The 13,102-nt window shown below is 41.9% G+C and overlaps 1 protein-coding gene across 2 annotated transcripts in view; it reads left to right on the top strand.

Annotated features, from left to right (window-relative positions):
- The first annotated feature begins 1,623 nt into the window (after positions 1–1,623).
- LOC114548629 (myelin-oligodendrocyte glycoprotein-like) overlaps positions 1,624–13,102 on the top strand; it is a 34,925-nt gene continuing 23,446 nt past the window's right edge. Inside the window, exons 1-4 of one of the 2 annotated variants that reach the window (XM_028568621.1) lie at positions 1,624–2,033; positions 2,130–2,216; positions 2,367–2,468; positions 2,981–3,226. In XM_028568621.1, the coding sequence (XP_028424422.1) occupies positions 1,679–2,033; positions 2,130–2,216; positions 2,367–2,468; positions 2,981–3,129 (693 nt within the window). In that variant the 5' untranslated portion in view covers positions 1,624–1,678 and the 3' untranslated portion in view covers positions 3,130–3,226. Of the gene's footprint in view, positions 2,034–2,129; positions 2,217–2,366; positions 2,469–2,980; positions 3,227–13,102 lie in introns of those variants that run through there. The other variant, XM_028568631.1, reaches the window with a different exon arrangement.

Here is a 13,102-nt window from a genome sequence, read left to right as displayed (position 1 = left end):
CACACTGGGTACAAAACTTAAAGTTATTCTACCAACTCTGCTCCGGTCGCATATACCGTCTGCTTTCTCTTTCTCTCTTTCTCCTCTCCCCCCTTCACACACACACACACTGACACACACACACCTAGCTATATGCACGGAGCTCTCTTAAAGGAGCCGCAGCACCATTTTACAATTTACTCAGCTCTATCCTCCTGAATGGGAGAAGTAGGAAAGGTAACTTTTACTGTTGTGCCACTACATTTAACCCTCATGCCCTCTATGGGCATTTTTGTATATTTTCTCCAATTTCTTTATTTTATATTGTTTTTCATTTTGTGATATTTTTTGCTGTGTTACTGCTTATGGCATGACATTTTGTAGGAACCTTTTTTTAGTCAACATTTTTAAATACAGTGTTTTTTATGTAGTTCCAGATACTCTCTCTGGACACCTTCGTGGACAAAAATGCCTCATTGACTTCCATTATAACCACATGTTTTATCTCACTGCCTTTACAGTATAAAACCATGCATTCTGTAATGTCAGCGTTTCATTTGAAACGTGTGTGTGTGTGTGTGTGTGTCTTAGAAACTGACCAGTCCTAACTGAGCCCTGAGCCAATCCCCTCCCTCCCCTCTTGTATAATTATTTTTTAATTTAATTTTTTTTTTGTGATTGGTCTGTTCTGTCTCTTTTGTCCTGGTGTGTGAGTGCTGGGTTTTACTTTTCTGTGGGTGGGCTATATAGGGACCTGAAGACAGGTGTGTGGAAGGTCCAGTAAATGGGTGTGAAGCTCCTTTTTGTTATCACTTATCTGTACAACACTTTGTTCATGCAAATGTTGCTAACTTGAAAAAACAATAAAGAGATTGGGGTGGGGGGGGAGAACATTGTCTCCTGTATTTGCTGTAAACTGGCGCTTATCATTTCAAATCGTTTGTGGGACATGGTGTCCCTGAAGACTGGTCTCCCACTATGGACATCCCACAGGCTCCGGTGGATTCCCTTTGGACCCGGTACACAGCTGCCAGGATGAGAAGTCCCATGTATGGTCGAATCTCTTGAGCATCCACATCACTCCATCCTGAGATTGAACACCTCCCGTGTAGGTTTGTCATTTCCTGAATCAGCTGGATCAAGTCAAGAGTGAAGAAAAGGTCGGGAGGAGGATGCCACATCATGGATTCTTGATATGGCATATCTCGTGGGCTCTGGCATCAATGCAGAGGAAGGGTTAGAGGCACTCACAGAATTGGAGGACACCAGTGACCATTTTGTGTAAGACTCCCAAAACTTCCAGCGAACTGCAGGACTCCTCTTCAGATCAGTTTTGTTGCTTATCTTTGACATATCCAAGACTCTAATCTCCACCAAAGCACCATTCCCCTACGATTTATTTTACGGAAAATAATTAATGTTCTGTTCTGGCATTTAAAGGGTTAAAATCCAGAAAATAAAAGTTTGGTAGTTTTGAGCAAGTTAGAAGTTGTTTAAGTTACTTATGGAATAAATATTGATATAGCCTATGATGATTTAATAGCAGTTTTTGTGTGCGTGTACATTTTTGCCATGAAGTTGTCCAGTGTTTTTTTTTTTTTTGAGGAGGGCATGAGGGTTAAACCAATGAAAAGAGTTTGAAAAGCTGTCTGTCCTTCAGAGGATTTCAGACAGTCTAAATAATGTCTGTGTCTATATAATGTGTGTTTCTCCAGGAGAGCATCGTGTGGTGTGTCCGACTCTGGTCGAGGCAGTAGAAGGTGATGCTGTTACTCTGGGGGGTTCTCTGAGTCCTCCGCTCAACTTGACTCCTTACACGTTGGATCTGAAGAGACTTGACCTCCGTGACGATCTGGTCCACGTCTACCGACATGGACAGGACCATTTCCCTCCACAGAGTCATCACTACAGAGGCAGAACAACTCTGATCCATGAGGACCTGATCGGAGGAACCGTGACGCTGCACATCTCCTCAGTAAATCTGTCTGACTCTGGACCGTACCAAGTCTACGTCCCAGACCTGAAAGCCCGCTGTGAATTTTACCTCACTGTTGGTAAGCAGGACAGGTCAATCATTATGTTTTTATATTTAAGTTGTGTATAATGCAACTGGAGATAATGAAGAACTTTGTTTGTGACATTTGAAACAGAAAGAAAAGCGAACGGGACAAAGAGAAATGATTTCAGCACATCTGGACCTCCAGTGGGAGAAGAGACCGAGTCAGACCATCGGGGGGGTAAATGTCTTCTAATAGTCCTCCAGAGACCTGAAGGGTCCTGACTCAGGCTGGTTAGTGTGTGAGTTCTGGTTAGGGTTAGGGTTAGGTGTGGATCTTCTTAAAGCTGCCCTTCTTCTAAACTCAACATCTTCTCTGATATTCTTCCAGATGGTGAGAACAGGAAGACTGCCCGTGCTGTTATCCTTCCCTCTCTGCTCCTCCTCGGGACTCTCCTGGTCCTGGTTCTGGTTCTGATGAGAGGAGAGATCAGTAAGTTAAAAAATAACTAACTTTTGCTCCACAGCTCTTTCTCCTGATCATTTGTGGTGTTAGTTGTATCTTTCCACATGTCTGTGTTTCCACTGTGAACTGATGTGATATCAGTGCTTGATGTCTCATGTCTGTGTTTGAAGTTGTTGAAGTCAAACCAGAACCAGACAGACTGATCCTGGTACACTTTGTGTGCTTTAATCCACATTAATGCTCCGATGTGAGCCATATACCACAGTGACCCGAATATAAGACAACCCCGAAAATACGATGACCCCCCCCCCACCCCCTTTTTTCAAAACTCACTTTTTAAAAAACACTTCATGAGGTCTTTTTGGGCTTTCATTCTCCGTACTTTACCCTCATCTTAAAGTTAGCATCACAACTTTTTCTCATTCGTTTGCTCATTTCTGCCTTACTACCTTTGAGCCTCTTTGTTCAGGACGATCCCTGTGTCTCTCTGTTTCCTCCGTCCTTTAACAAGTTCTGCAAACTGCTTTTCTTTTTCTCAGAGAGTTGCATCGAGAGGCTCAGAGGAAGGAAGGAGCAAGAACCAGAGACAGCAGGGAATGGATGTGAGATGAAAAACCTGAACATGGAAGCAGCAAAAGGAGATGAAGACCTGGAGAGAGCTGCAGGAAATGGAAACGTCTTACTGTAGGAAACCTCGTCTGAGAGCTTGAATTCAATTTTATTTATAGTATCAAATCATAACAAGAGTTATCTCAGGACACTTTACAGATAGAGTAGGTCTAGACCACACTCTATAATTTCCAAAGACCCAACAATTCCAGTAATTCCCCCCAGAGCAAGCATTTAGTGGGACAGTGAACCCTTCACCAGTTTTAGAGTTTAGAGACCAGAACAACATGAACCCTCCCCACATGGACTGATAAAGGTTTTACACAACTCAGACACAACCAGGATCATAACAAGGAGTCCTTTTGGTCCTGATGCAGTATTAGAAAAGAATCTTTACATAAATCTTTTGAGCTGGTCAACAATAAGCCCCCGAACAAAATCATATTAACAACATACAGGATGGTTTATTACACGGCTGCTCACTAAAGAAATCAAACATTTTACACATTTTACACAAATATTGATTTAAAGGCCGAGCTGCAGGGTTCATTTTACAACAGATTTGCACAACTTGCTTGTTGGTAAATAAATGTAAACTGTTTTCTGTTGTATTTGATGTTGTTGGGTATCACAAAACAGAATATAATAAGAAAAAGTAGGTACTACTTTACAGAGGTTTGCTGTGATTCTCCTTTCCCCCACAATGCATTGCATCGCGTCTCCTTGGGGAGACGACAGACCAAAGCCCGCCTTGAGACCCATATTTTTTTTAGTTGTCATTTAGTTACCAGACGGAGATGACTCATTTTAGTACTCGGGGTATTCCTGCATGTACTGTAACTATGCTGTACTTCAATACAACTGTAAGGTACTTTTAATGGAGTATTTTCATTTTCTCCTACTTGCTAGATGTGAAAGAAATGCATAAAAGTCGTGCTAATTCAGCCAGTACACATACCTCTGTTTAGTTCTGGTGTTCTGGTGAAGTCCACACAAGTCGATTGTTGAACTCATACAATCCATTATTCCAAAAACATATCAGGGACATAATGAAAGCTGCTTTCTATCATTTAAAACTATCCAAAGTGACTTGAATCTCCAACTGGTATATATATATGTCTTCATGTGAAGCTGGTTCAGACTGCTGTGAAGATCTCTCTGCTGGACAACAAACTATGTGAAGGCTTCAGCTCCTTTATGACTTCATCTCTTTAATATCTGGGGCTGAATCAGGCCGTCAGGGGAAATGGTGACAATCAGTCAACACAACTGCTGGATGATGACACAGGATTTTATTTGCTGCACTTTCTTTTGGCTTTTGTTGATGTTGCACTTTGTTAAAACATTTTACATAACGTATTTGTCTGATTCGTACTTTGATGTACGAAGCCAAACTTAATGCTCAACTGTAGAACTTATTCCACCTTAAATCTTATTTCTAAATGCCTACATGATCAAGCTGCTTCTCTCTTAACCGAATGCATTTGTTACCAGACACCCTGTATCTTTATAGATGTATTTGTGATATTGTTGTATGTATTTGTGTATGTACTTTTAACTATTCTATTTGCATATCCTTCTTCTTAAAGCTAAATAAAGTGTTTAAAAAGCCTCTCGGATCAGCTAGTAAATCATCACTAAGATAAAAACTGTTTTGTGGCTAATTAACAGGAAGGAAAATGACTCTATAATCTGCATCTTTCATTTTTTAAGTACAAACTGAAAAACTCCATTTCTCCTGAATCAACTTACCCTGTCTGGTCTGCTCTTTCTCACGTTACTGAGGTTTAACATTAAAGCTGTAGTGTTTCGTAGTCTCTGTCTCCCCCAGGAGGAATTTTAAGTAATGACAACAACACTGTCAGTGCGTCCACATGGTACAAGACTTCTTTGAGAACAAGCAAACTAAAATATCAAAAATAATATCTACTCATTATATTAGATGAACATAAATGGCTGTAGCAGCCATATTACTGTTAAATAAAAGCTGCAGTGCATATAATCACCATGATGACAAATGGTGCAAAGTCACAAAATATATTGTTCTCATATGTGTTTTTGTATTTTCTAGGATCAATTTGTTTTTTAATCAACATTTCAGAGCAGAGTTACTAACTACACAAAACTCCGTTTACCTCCGACTCTGAGACTAGTTTACTACAGTACAGAGCAGTACATTAACATGTAACCTCAGACTGGATGGAGGACTACTGACCGGGATCACGTGATGTTATTGCTGAAATGTCCTGATTGAAATGTTTGATGCTGAACACCTTGGTGGGTTTAATTGGACCTTTCACACTTTGACTTCAATAAAGGATTAGTGAACTTTCTTCACCTGTAAATCATAAAGTAAACACAGAATCAGAGCAGAAAGAGAAAACTACACACTGAGCAGCACGTTCCCTTTTTAAACAGGTTTATTTGAAATGATAAAGATAAGGACAAACATCCAGAAAAGTGCTACAGAGTCAGAAAATGTTTGAAAGATTTTTTAGCTTTACATTAGGCTACAGTCAATAAAATAAATATGAGTAACGTTGGGAACCAAAGAAAAATTAAACATCACGACAAAAAACCCAGCTGAAATATGAAATAGAAGCTGGCTGTTGATGAGCAGATGGTCCCATTCAAGGGAAGAAGAAGTAGACTGAAGCAGAACCTGCCATCAAACATTTCGAGAATAAAGTTTAAATTCAACTCCTTTATCGCAAAAAAAATAAATAAATAAAATAAATCACATTAGAGCGACTGTCCACCAGGCCAGCTGCCATGTAGGCAACATCACAGATAGGCTACAGGTTACATCCTCGCCTGACCTCCACTCCTTCAGGATCAAACTATTGGATCAGTTGTCTTATTGGGTCTTGTGATACAACATATGCGTAGGTGTAACCATGGATACCCTTATTGCATCTGTCCATTACAAGCTACTTCAGTTTGCAGCCTTGAATACGGCCACCTCTACCAATTTGTGTGGTTTGTCCTTCTGAACAGACCCAATTTTAGCCAAAATCTCTTAAAAGTCCTAATCCTTATCACCATACTGTGTTTATGCGCTAAAAGAGGAATAATTTCCTTGTTATTAAAACTGATTCTGAAGTATAAATTCACAAGTTCATATAGGCTGTCACAAGGCATTTAGTAGAAGACTAGCAGCTTTGGTTTAGGTTTGGTCCAACGTTTCTTAAAATATCAAGTTTATTCTCGACATTTCGACTTTATTCTGGAAATGCAAAATAAATAAATAAATCTTCCTCCTTTGTTTTTTTCCCCTTGATGTGGCCCTAATGCTGTCGTAGATATGGGAGCACGTGGCTTCGTTGTTCTCCGCCTGGCTCAGCTAAAGAACTACAAGCTCTACTCCGACAACTGGTTTACAAGAGTTCCTCTTACTGACCTAAAGAGAGCCGGACGTGGATCTTTAGAATAAAAACCATTGGGAAGGTTGTGGATCTGCTTGATTCACTGACTGCACTGTACCGGACCAAAACCAGATCAAAGAAGTGGTACCAGCAGCTGGTGTTCCTCTTCCTGGATATGATCACCGTGACCACCTGGCTTCTCTACCGGAGAGATCGTGAAAGCACAAACATGAGAAAGGAGGAACAAATGAAGCTGTATACCTTCAAGTCCTACATCGCTGGAGTCCTTCGCAAGAGTCACCAAAAGCTACGTTCCAGAAATGTGACCTTCACCTCTGAAGGTCACAAAAAACAACGTAACATGAGACACAGCCGTCTTCTAACAGTAAACAAACGGGAACTATATTCTCAGACAGGCTTGCTGCGAGCATATCACTCCACCCAAGTACTATATTCTTCCGCTTGAGAATATAGTTCCCGGTTTGTTTACTGTTAGAAGACGGCTGTGTCTCATGTTACGTTGTTTTTTGTACACGCTGTGACTCTATAAACCACAACATGTAAATAGGAACATGTTGGTGTTATTTTGTCACTTATTGGGAGCAGTAGGATTACTGGAACCATTCACCTGCAGGTTCTGTGCTGGCCTGATGCCGCTGGAGCCGTCAGACAGCATTACAGCACGCATGGAGATGAGAAGGGTATGTATCGACTTATCTAACTCTGGGGGTTACGGTGAATAAGCTAAATTCCCAATGAGTCGGCGTGTTCCTTTACGTTAGTTCTCCATTAGTTCAATGTAGAGTTTGTTTTGAGTTTGCACTAAAAAGTCTTTGTTCATTACAGTCCTTTACATTTTATTTAGTTCAATATTAGCCTGTACACAATGTCATTTGTTTATTTATTATTATTTATAATATGTCATGTTGTGGCAAAAAGTTGGGAGTGATACCAATCCTGAGTATGTGACTGGTGCACCCCTATCCAAAAGCACAACCAGTGTTATTAATGTTACTCTGAGTGAGCAGCGTTACCAGAAGTTTTTAATTTTGATAACTGTTTTGATTCACAATTAAGGCGGAAAATAAAAGTTTGGTGTTTAATGTATATTTGTTGATGTTGAAATGGATTTTAAAACATATGGTATGGAAAAAAGTATCGTTAAGGAACCGGCATTGAAACGGAGGTATCGAAATTGGCACCGGATCGGAAGATTTGGAACGATGCCCAGCCCAAATGCAAAATAGGGAAGTAAATGATTAACTGTTTAAAATATGCTATACGAGTCAATTTCTCAACTGCAGGTTGCTCTTTGAGATGCTCTTCTTTGTCTGCTCGTGGCTCTCTGCCGGACACAGCGGAGAACACCGGGACACGTCAGGTTACGGTGAGGTGCAGTATGGTGGTTAAACCAGCCGTCCACACAGACTACACCAGGCAGACACACAGCTGACAACCTCAAGAGGGGAAGCTAGTTTTAAATGCTTCGCTAGTGTCTTTGATTAACCAAATCTACATCTCACCACTGGTCAGACTGACTGCTGGTTTGGGAGGGGGCCTTTCCCCCCCAGCAGCTAAATTAGCTCTCCAAGCTAACGTTAGTCAAAGTGTTGACACATGAAAGAATCAAACATGTATTTTAGATGAAGGAGTCAGAGTATGTCCAGTTGTTTCTCTTCTTTGTTTGCTCAGCGCCGTTAAATTGCGGTAGTTTTACACATTTACATTTGAAATCTTTTTTGCTTATTTAGAAACATATTTCATTTTTTTTACATTTTTATTTATATACAACACTGAGACTAACCCACTTGTGTTATAAAAGCAGAAATCATGAATTATTTTGTTTAAAAGTTAAGATCAAAGAGACGTTTGTTGATGGATAATCACAGACTGTCAAAGTTTAGTCAGAATAATGCTATTAATTGAATAAAACACTCAAAATTCAATAAAAGTACTTAATTGTTCCTTCATTTTACTTGCGAAGAGCATTTTATGGAACCGCCTGTGTTATTTTTGGGCAATTAGGTAAAAGTACCAACCAAAACCCAAATGTTCTGATATAGAAACTTTGAAAATGGAGAGTTAACAAACATTGTGATCAGGTCCAATATAGGACCTATATACCTCTCTCTGGGTGTTAAGGAGTAAATGTACAGAGTTACTTTCCCCACTGATAATAAAATGCTGTAAAGCAGTTTGTAACTTACAGATGACTCCACGTTTCACCTGGAGAAGAAGAACAACACCAACAACAGCAGCAACACCAACAACAGCACCACAGACACAGGCCAGCACTATTTTCCAGACAGATTCCTCCTTTGCAGAGCCTGAAGAAAGATCAGACAGAGTTGAGTTTAGAAGGACAGTTTCAAAAGGTGATCCAGGGTTTATCAACATACACATCCACTGTCAGAATCTCCCTGCTCCTAAATTAAAGTATCCTCTCAGAACCTATTCTCTGGCTGGAATAGTTTATCCCAACCCAGTCTCCGAGGTCCCCCTCTTCATTGACTGGCCATCGGGCATACCGGGCATTTTCCCGATGGGCAGAAGCACTTTTGGGCCAATTTTTCGTCCCAGTCCAGCCCTGTTCATTGTTATTCATTCTGATCATTCATCATAGTGTACTGCTCGTGATTTAAAGAAAAAACACATTTACACACATCTCCCACAGTCAGATTATCTTGTGACTCGGTCACTTCTTCTACTGAAAGGCCAGATGTGCTGGAAACCTTTTTAGTGTTAAAATAAAACTAATAAACTCAGCATGCAGCTTACCAACAATGATGTTAATAACAGAACGGGCTCGCAGCTTTTTGATGTAGACTTTGTATGGACCACTATCAGACAGAGTTACTGAGGAGATCTTCAGAGTCACGATGCCTCTGATCAGGTCTTCATGGTTGAGAGTTGTTCTGTCTCTGTATCGATCCATCTGGTCATCCTGGTGGTCCTCTCCCCGTCGATAGGAGTAGACATCACCATCATCGTCACCGAGGTCGAGTCTCGCCACATCCAGCGTGAAGTCAGACAAGTCGACGGGGGGGTCCAGACCACACTGTATAATGACATCATCTCCTTCTGCTGCCTCTATGGTCTGAGGACAGGTGAGACGATGCTCTACTGGAGAAACAGACATAACATTCACACAGCTTTAACACCTCTGAAGGACCAGAGTTGATGGTTTACATTCAGTTCTCCAACTATTCCTAAAATGAAGAATGTGCTGCTCCACCTCAGCAATATATTTAATCGATCAACTGGGACAGTTTGATTTGATATGTATGTATGTATGTATGTATGTATGTATGTATGTATGTATGTATATATATATATATATATATGTCAACTTGAATAAAATGAGTTAAAATAAAGAGCAATAAAAAGAGACATCACATGAAAGCCTATAGTCCACATATAGAAATATAAAAATAGGTTTTAAGAAGTGATCTAAAAGATCTGATTTTGAGAGTCTGCAGTTATCGTCATTCACCAATCTGTATAAAAGAGTAAAGTCATAAACTGACCCACAACAGGGAGGACACACTAACAAACAGCTGTCCTACAGTAATAACACTGAGAAGGAAAATACTGCATCTGTGAGGCTGGTAAATACAGCAGCCTGATCACGTGCTAGGTCTGGTCTTGTTGGGGACGGTTGTAGTTTGTCAATGACTGTCATGTAAGTCATGTTCAGGAAAATGTACTTTAATCCAACTATTGATATCGCATCACAACAAATATCTGAGGGTTGCTTCATGTTTGTATAATTTACAGCAGAAGTTCTCTGAGAATCTCTTTTATATCCAGATAAATTGGTATTATTACTGAAATGTCCCTAACTAGGATAGAGCTGAGTAAATGTATAAGAGCTTGTCAGAAAGGGGCTGAATAACACTCCAAAGTCAGGCTAACTTTTGGTGAGCTAAAGTCTGTGTCTGGTGTATTTGAATATGGACCCCGGTACAGAATCAGCTGCAGACAAATGAGTGGAAACTATTTATATTTTAAGTACCAACAGAAAAACTCCAGTTCTCCTGAATCAACTTACCAGAGACATTGAGCCAACATCTACCAGAGTTCCTCCCATAACTCGTGAACACTTTACACACATACAGTCCTGAATCATTAGTCCTGAGTCTGGACACATGAAGTCTGATTCGTCCTTCTCTGAGGACGTCTTTGTCCCACTGGACTCGTCCTGCAAACTGTTCATGCTGAAACTCTGGGACCTCAACTCCTCCATGGAGATGAAACAGTGCTAAGGGTCTGAGATCAGTTAACAGATGACACAAGATAATAAGAGAGTTGGAGGAAGTGTGGTTGTTGGTTGTGAAGGTCCACTCCAGTGTGATGTCCTGGTTCTCCTCTGCCTGATAGGAGCTCTGGGTCACATTCACTACAAATGTTCCTGTCGAGGAGACAGAGAGGGAACGTGAGGAGCAGACACACTGACAACTTTAAACTCCATCTCCACATGTTTCTGTGGACTCTTTAGTCATTCTTTGTGTAGTGTTAGTGGAGAATGACGTGAAGCTGTAAACTAACCAGAGACACAGGAGGTCAGCATGATGATCAGCAGCAGGATCTTCATCATCATCTACATCATCTTCTCCCTGTGAGAGGAGACAGAGGTGAAGAGTCACAAACACATGAGCTCAGAGTTCACTTATTACAGGACACAGAGAGGAAATATATATAGTACTTCTTCTGTGGTACTTACAACACATGACTAGCCAGAGGACTGAAAGCCAGATACAGTAATGTATGTCTGTCACAAGATGGCGCCATTTGTCAGAAGAAGGAGGAAGGATTGTGGTTTGAGCTCTGAGAGTCTTTCTGATTAGTCAGAGAAAAGCTGCAGAAAGAGACCGAAGGATCCAAAGTTAGAGGTTGTTTGGGGCGTAAGTGGCTTTTGGAGGCGGGCTTTAGGCTGACTACACCCAATCAGATGATAGAAACGGTAGCCTATTGTATTTTCAGCAGACATTTTCTTATTGGGTGGAACCAAACCCAACTCCTCCCCTATAGTTATTCTCTTCTAGCAGAAACACGGATGTTCAGTCCCAGACTGAGTACCGTCTGTATTCACCAACCTACACCGTGTAGATGTTCAGCTCTGGCTGTTTAAAATTTGGTGAAAAGAAGATCTAGCCTAAATGATAAATCTTTCAGTTGCCTTTTGAAAATGATACTACTAGTATAGGACTAAATATACAATATACATAGGCAACAAATACGCAATGGCTTGTAGGCTACCTATCTTCCATCGACGTGACACCCGATAAGAGCTGCTGGCGTTACTTTCAACAACAAATAACATGATCATTCACAAATATGAAAAGTAGTCTAGTCTATGTCTCGGTCCCTCGTGCATCGGGGAACAGCGGTGGCAGCAGCTCGGGCATTCTTAGCAAATGGTGCCATTTACACACACACACACACACACACACACACACACACACACACACACACACACACACACACACACACACACACACACACACACACACACACACACACACACACACACACACACACACACACACACACACACACACACACACACACACACACACACACACACGAAGAAGGAAGGACTGTAATGCCTGAGACTAGAACGACCGGACTAACTGGATTTCCCGGTCATACAACCTGCCCTCTTACATACCTGCAGGATTTAGATGAAAATGTGTTAAATATTCACAGGGTTGTTGTTATGTAAAGATCTAGGATTAAAATGATGTGTGAACCGGGTCTGTGGGGAGAAGTTCCTACCTGGACCGGATGATAGCCGCGCGGATCCCCAGCTCTGAGCGCTCCAGCCCGGCTACAGGCTGCGATCCTCCTCGGTACGCAGACGGAGCTGCTCCGGAGAAAAAAAGAAGGAAAAAAAAAGCCGAAATTAACAATCCACAACGCCGAAAAAAGACCCTACAACAGTTTAAACAATCCAGTCGCACAGGTATGGGTTGTTATTCCTCCAATTCCTCTCACAATTTCTGTCCAGTTTTAGGCTATTGTGACCGCGTCAACCCGGCGGTCCTCTCCTCTCTCCGGGGGAACGGCTGGAGACCAGCCGGGGGAACACGCGTCCGGACCGGGGTCACTAACTGGTAACGGTTGCCCCGTGAACGTTACCACCGGGCGGTTTGTACCGACAGCAGTAACAGCATCCTCCGCTGATGATGATACGCTCCGGTTAGCTTCCACCCCGACGTGAAGTCACCGCTCTGACACTACAAACTCTGTCCGTGTAGTATATATAGAGGCTACCGTGGGGGGTGTGACACACACACTCCCGGTGGGGGATGTGACACACACTCACGGTAGCCTATGTGACAGGATGAGGTTTGCCCCTCCCCTTTACTTGTGCACGAGAGTGCGCACCAGCACACCTGGGGCTCATCCCCTTTGATTGGGAGCAGGTGTGTAGACTCGTGTTTTGTTTTGTCTTCTCCTGCTGGGTGTCTGTGGAGATGTGTCCGGGTTGGCGTGCTTTACGTTTTTTGCCGCTGCCCTAGGTCGCCGTGCATGTGGCACTAATGTGCATTCTTTTATGGAGCTCACCCTGTCTGGTTGTGGACGTCCCTGTGTGGGTGGATGTATGCCTGGGCTGCTGGCGTTGGGTGTCTTGTGTGGGCCGCTGTGTGTGGGCGAGGTGGGTGCCTCCGCTGGGGTCTGAGG

The sequence above is a fragment of the Perca flavescens genome, chromosome 2 (genome assembly GCF_004354835.1).
Source record: "Perca flavescens isolate YP-PL-M2 chromosome 2, PFLA_1.0, whole genome shotgun sequence".
NCBI lineage: Eukaryota > Metazoa > Chordata > Actinopteri > Perciformes > Percidae > Perca > Perca flavescens.
Note: the sequence above shows the minus strand (reverse complement) of the source record. Positions and strands in the feature narration are given on the sequence as shown.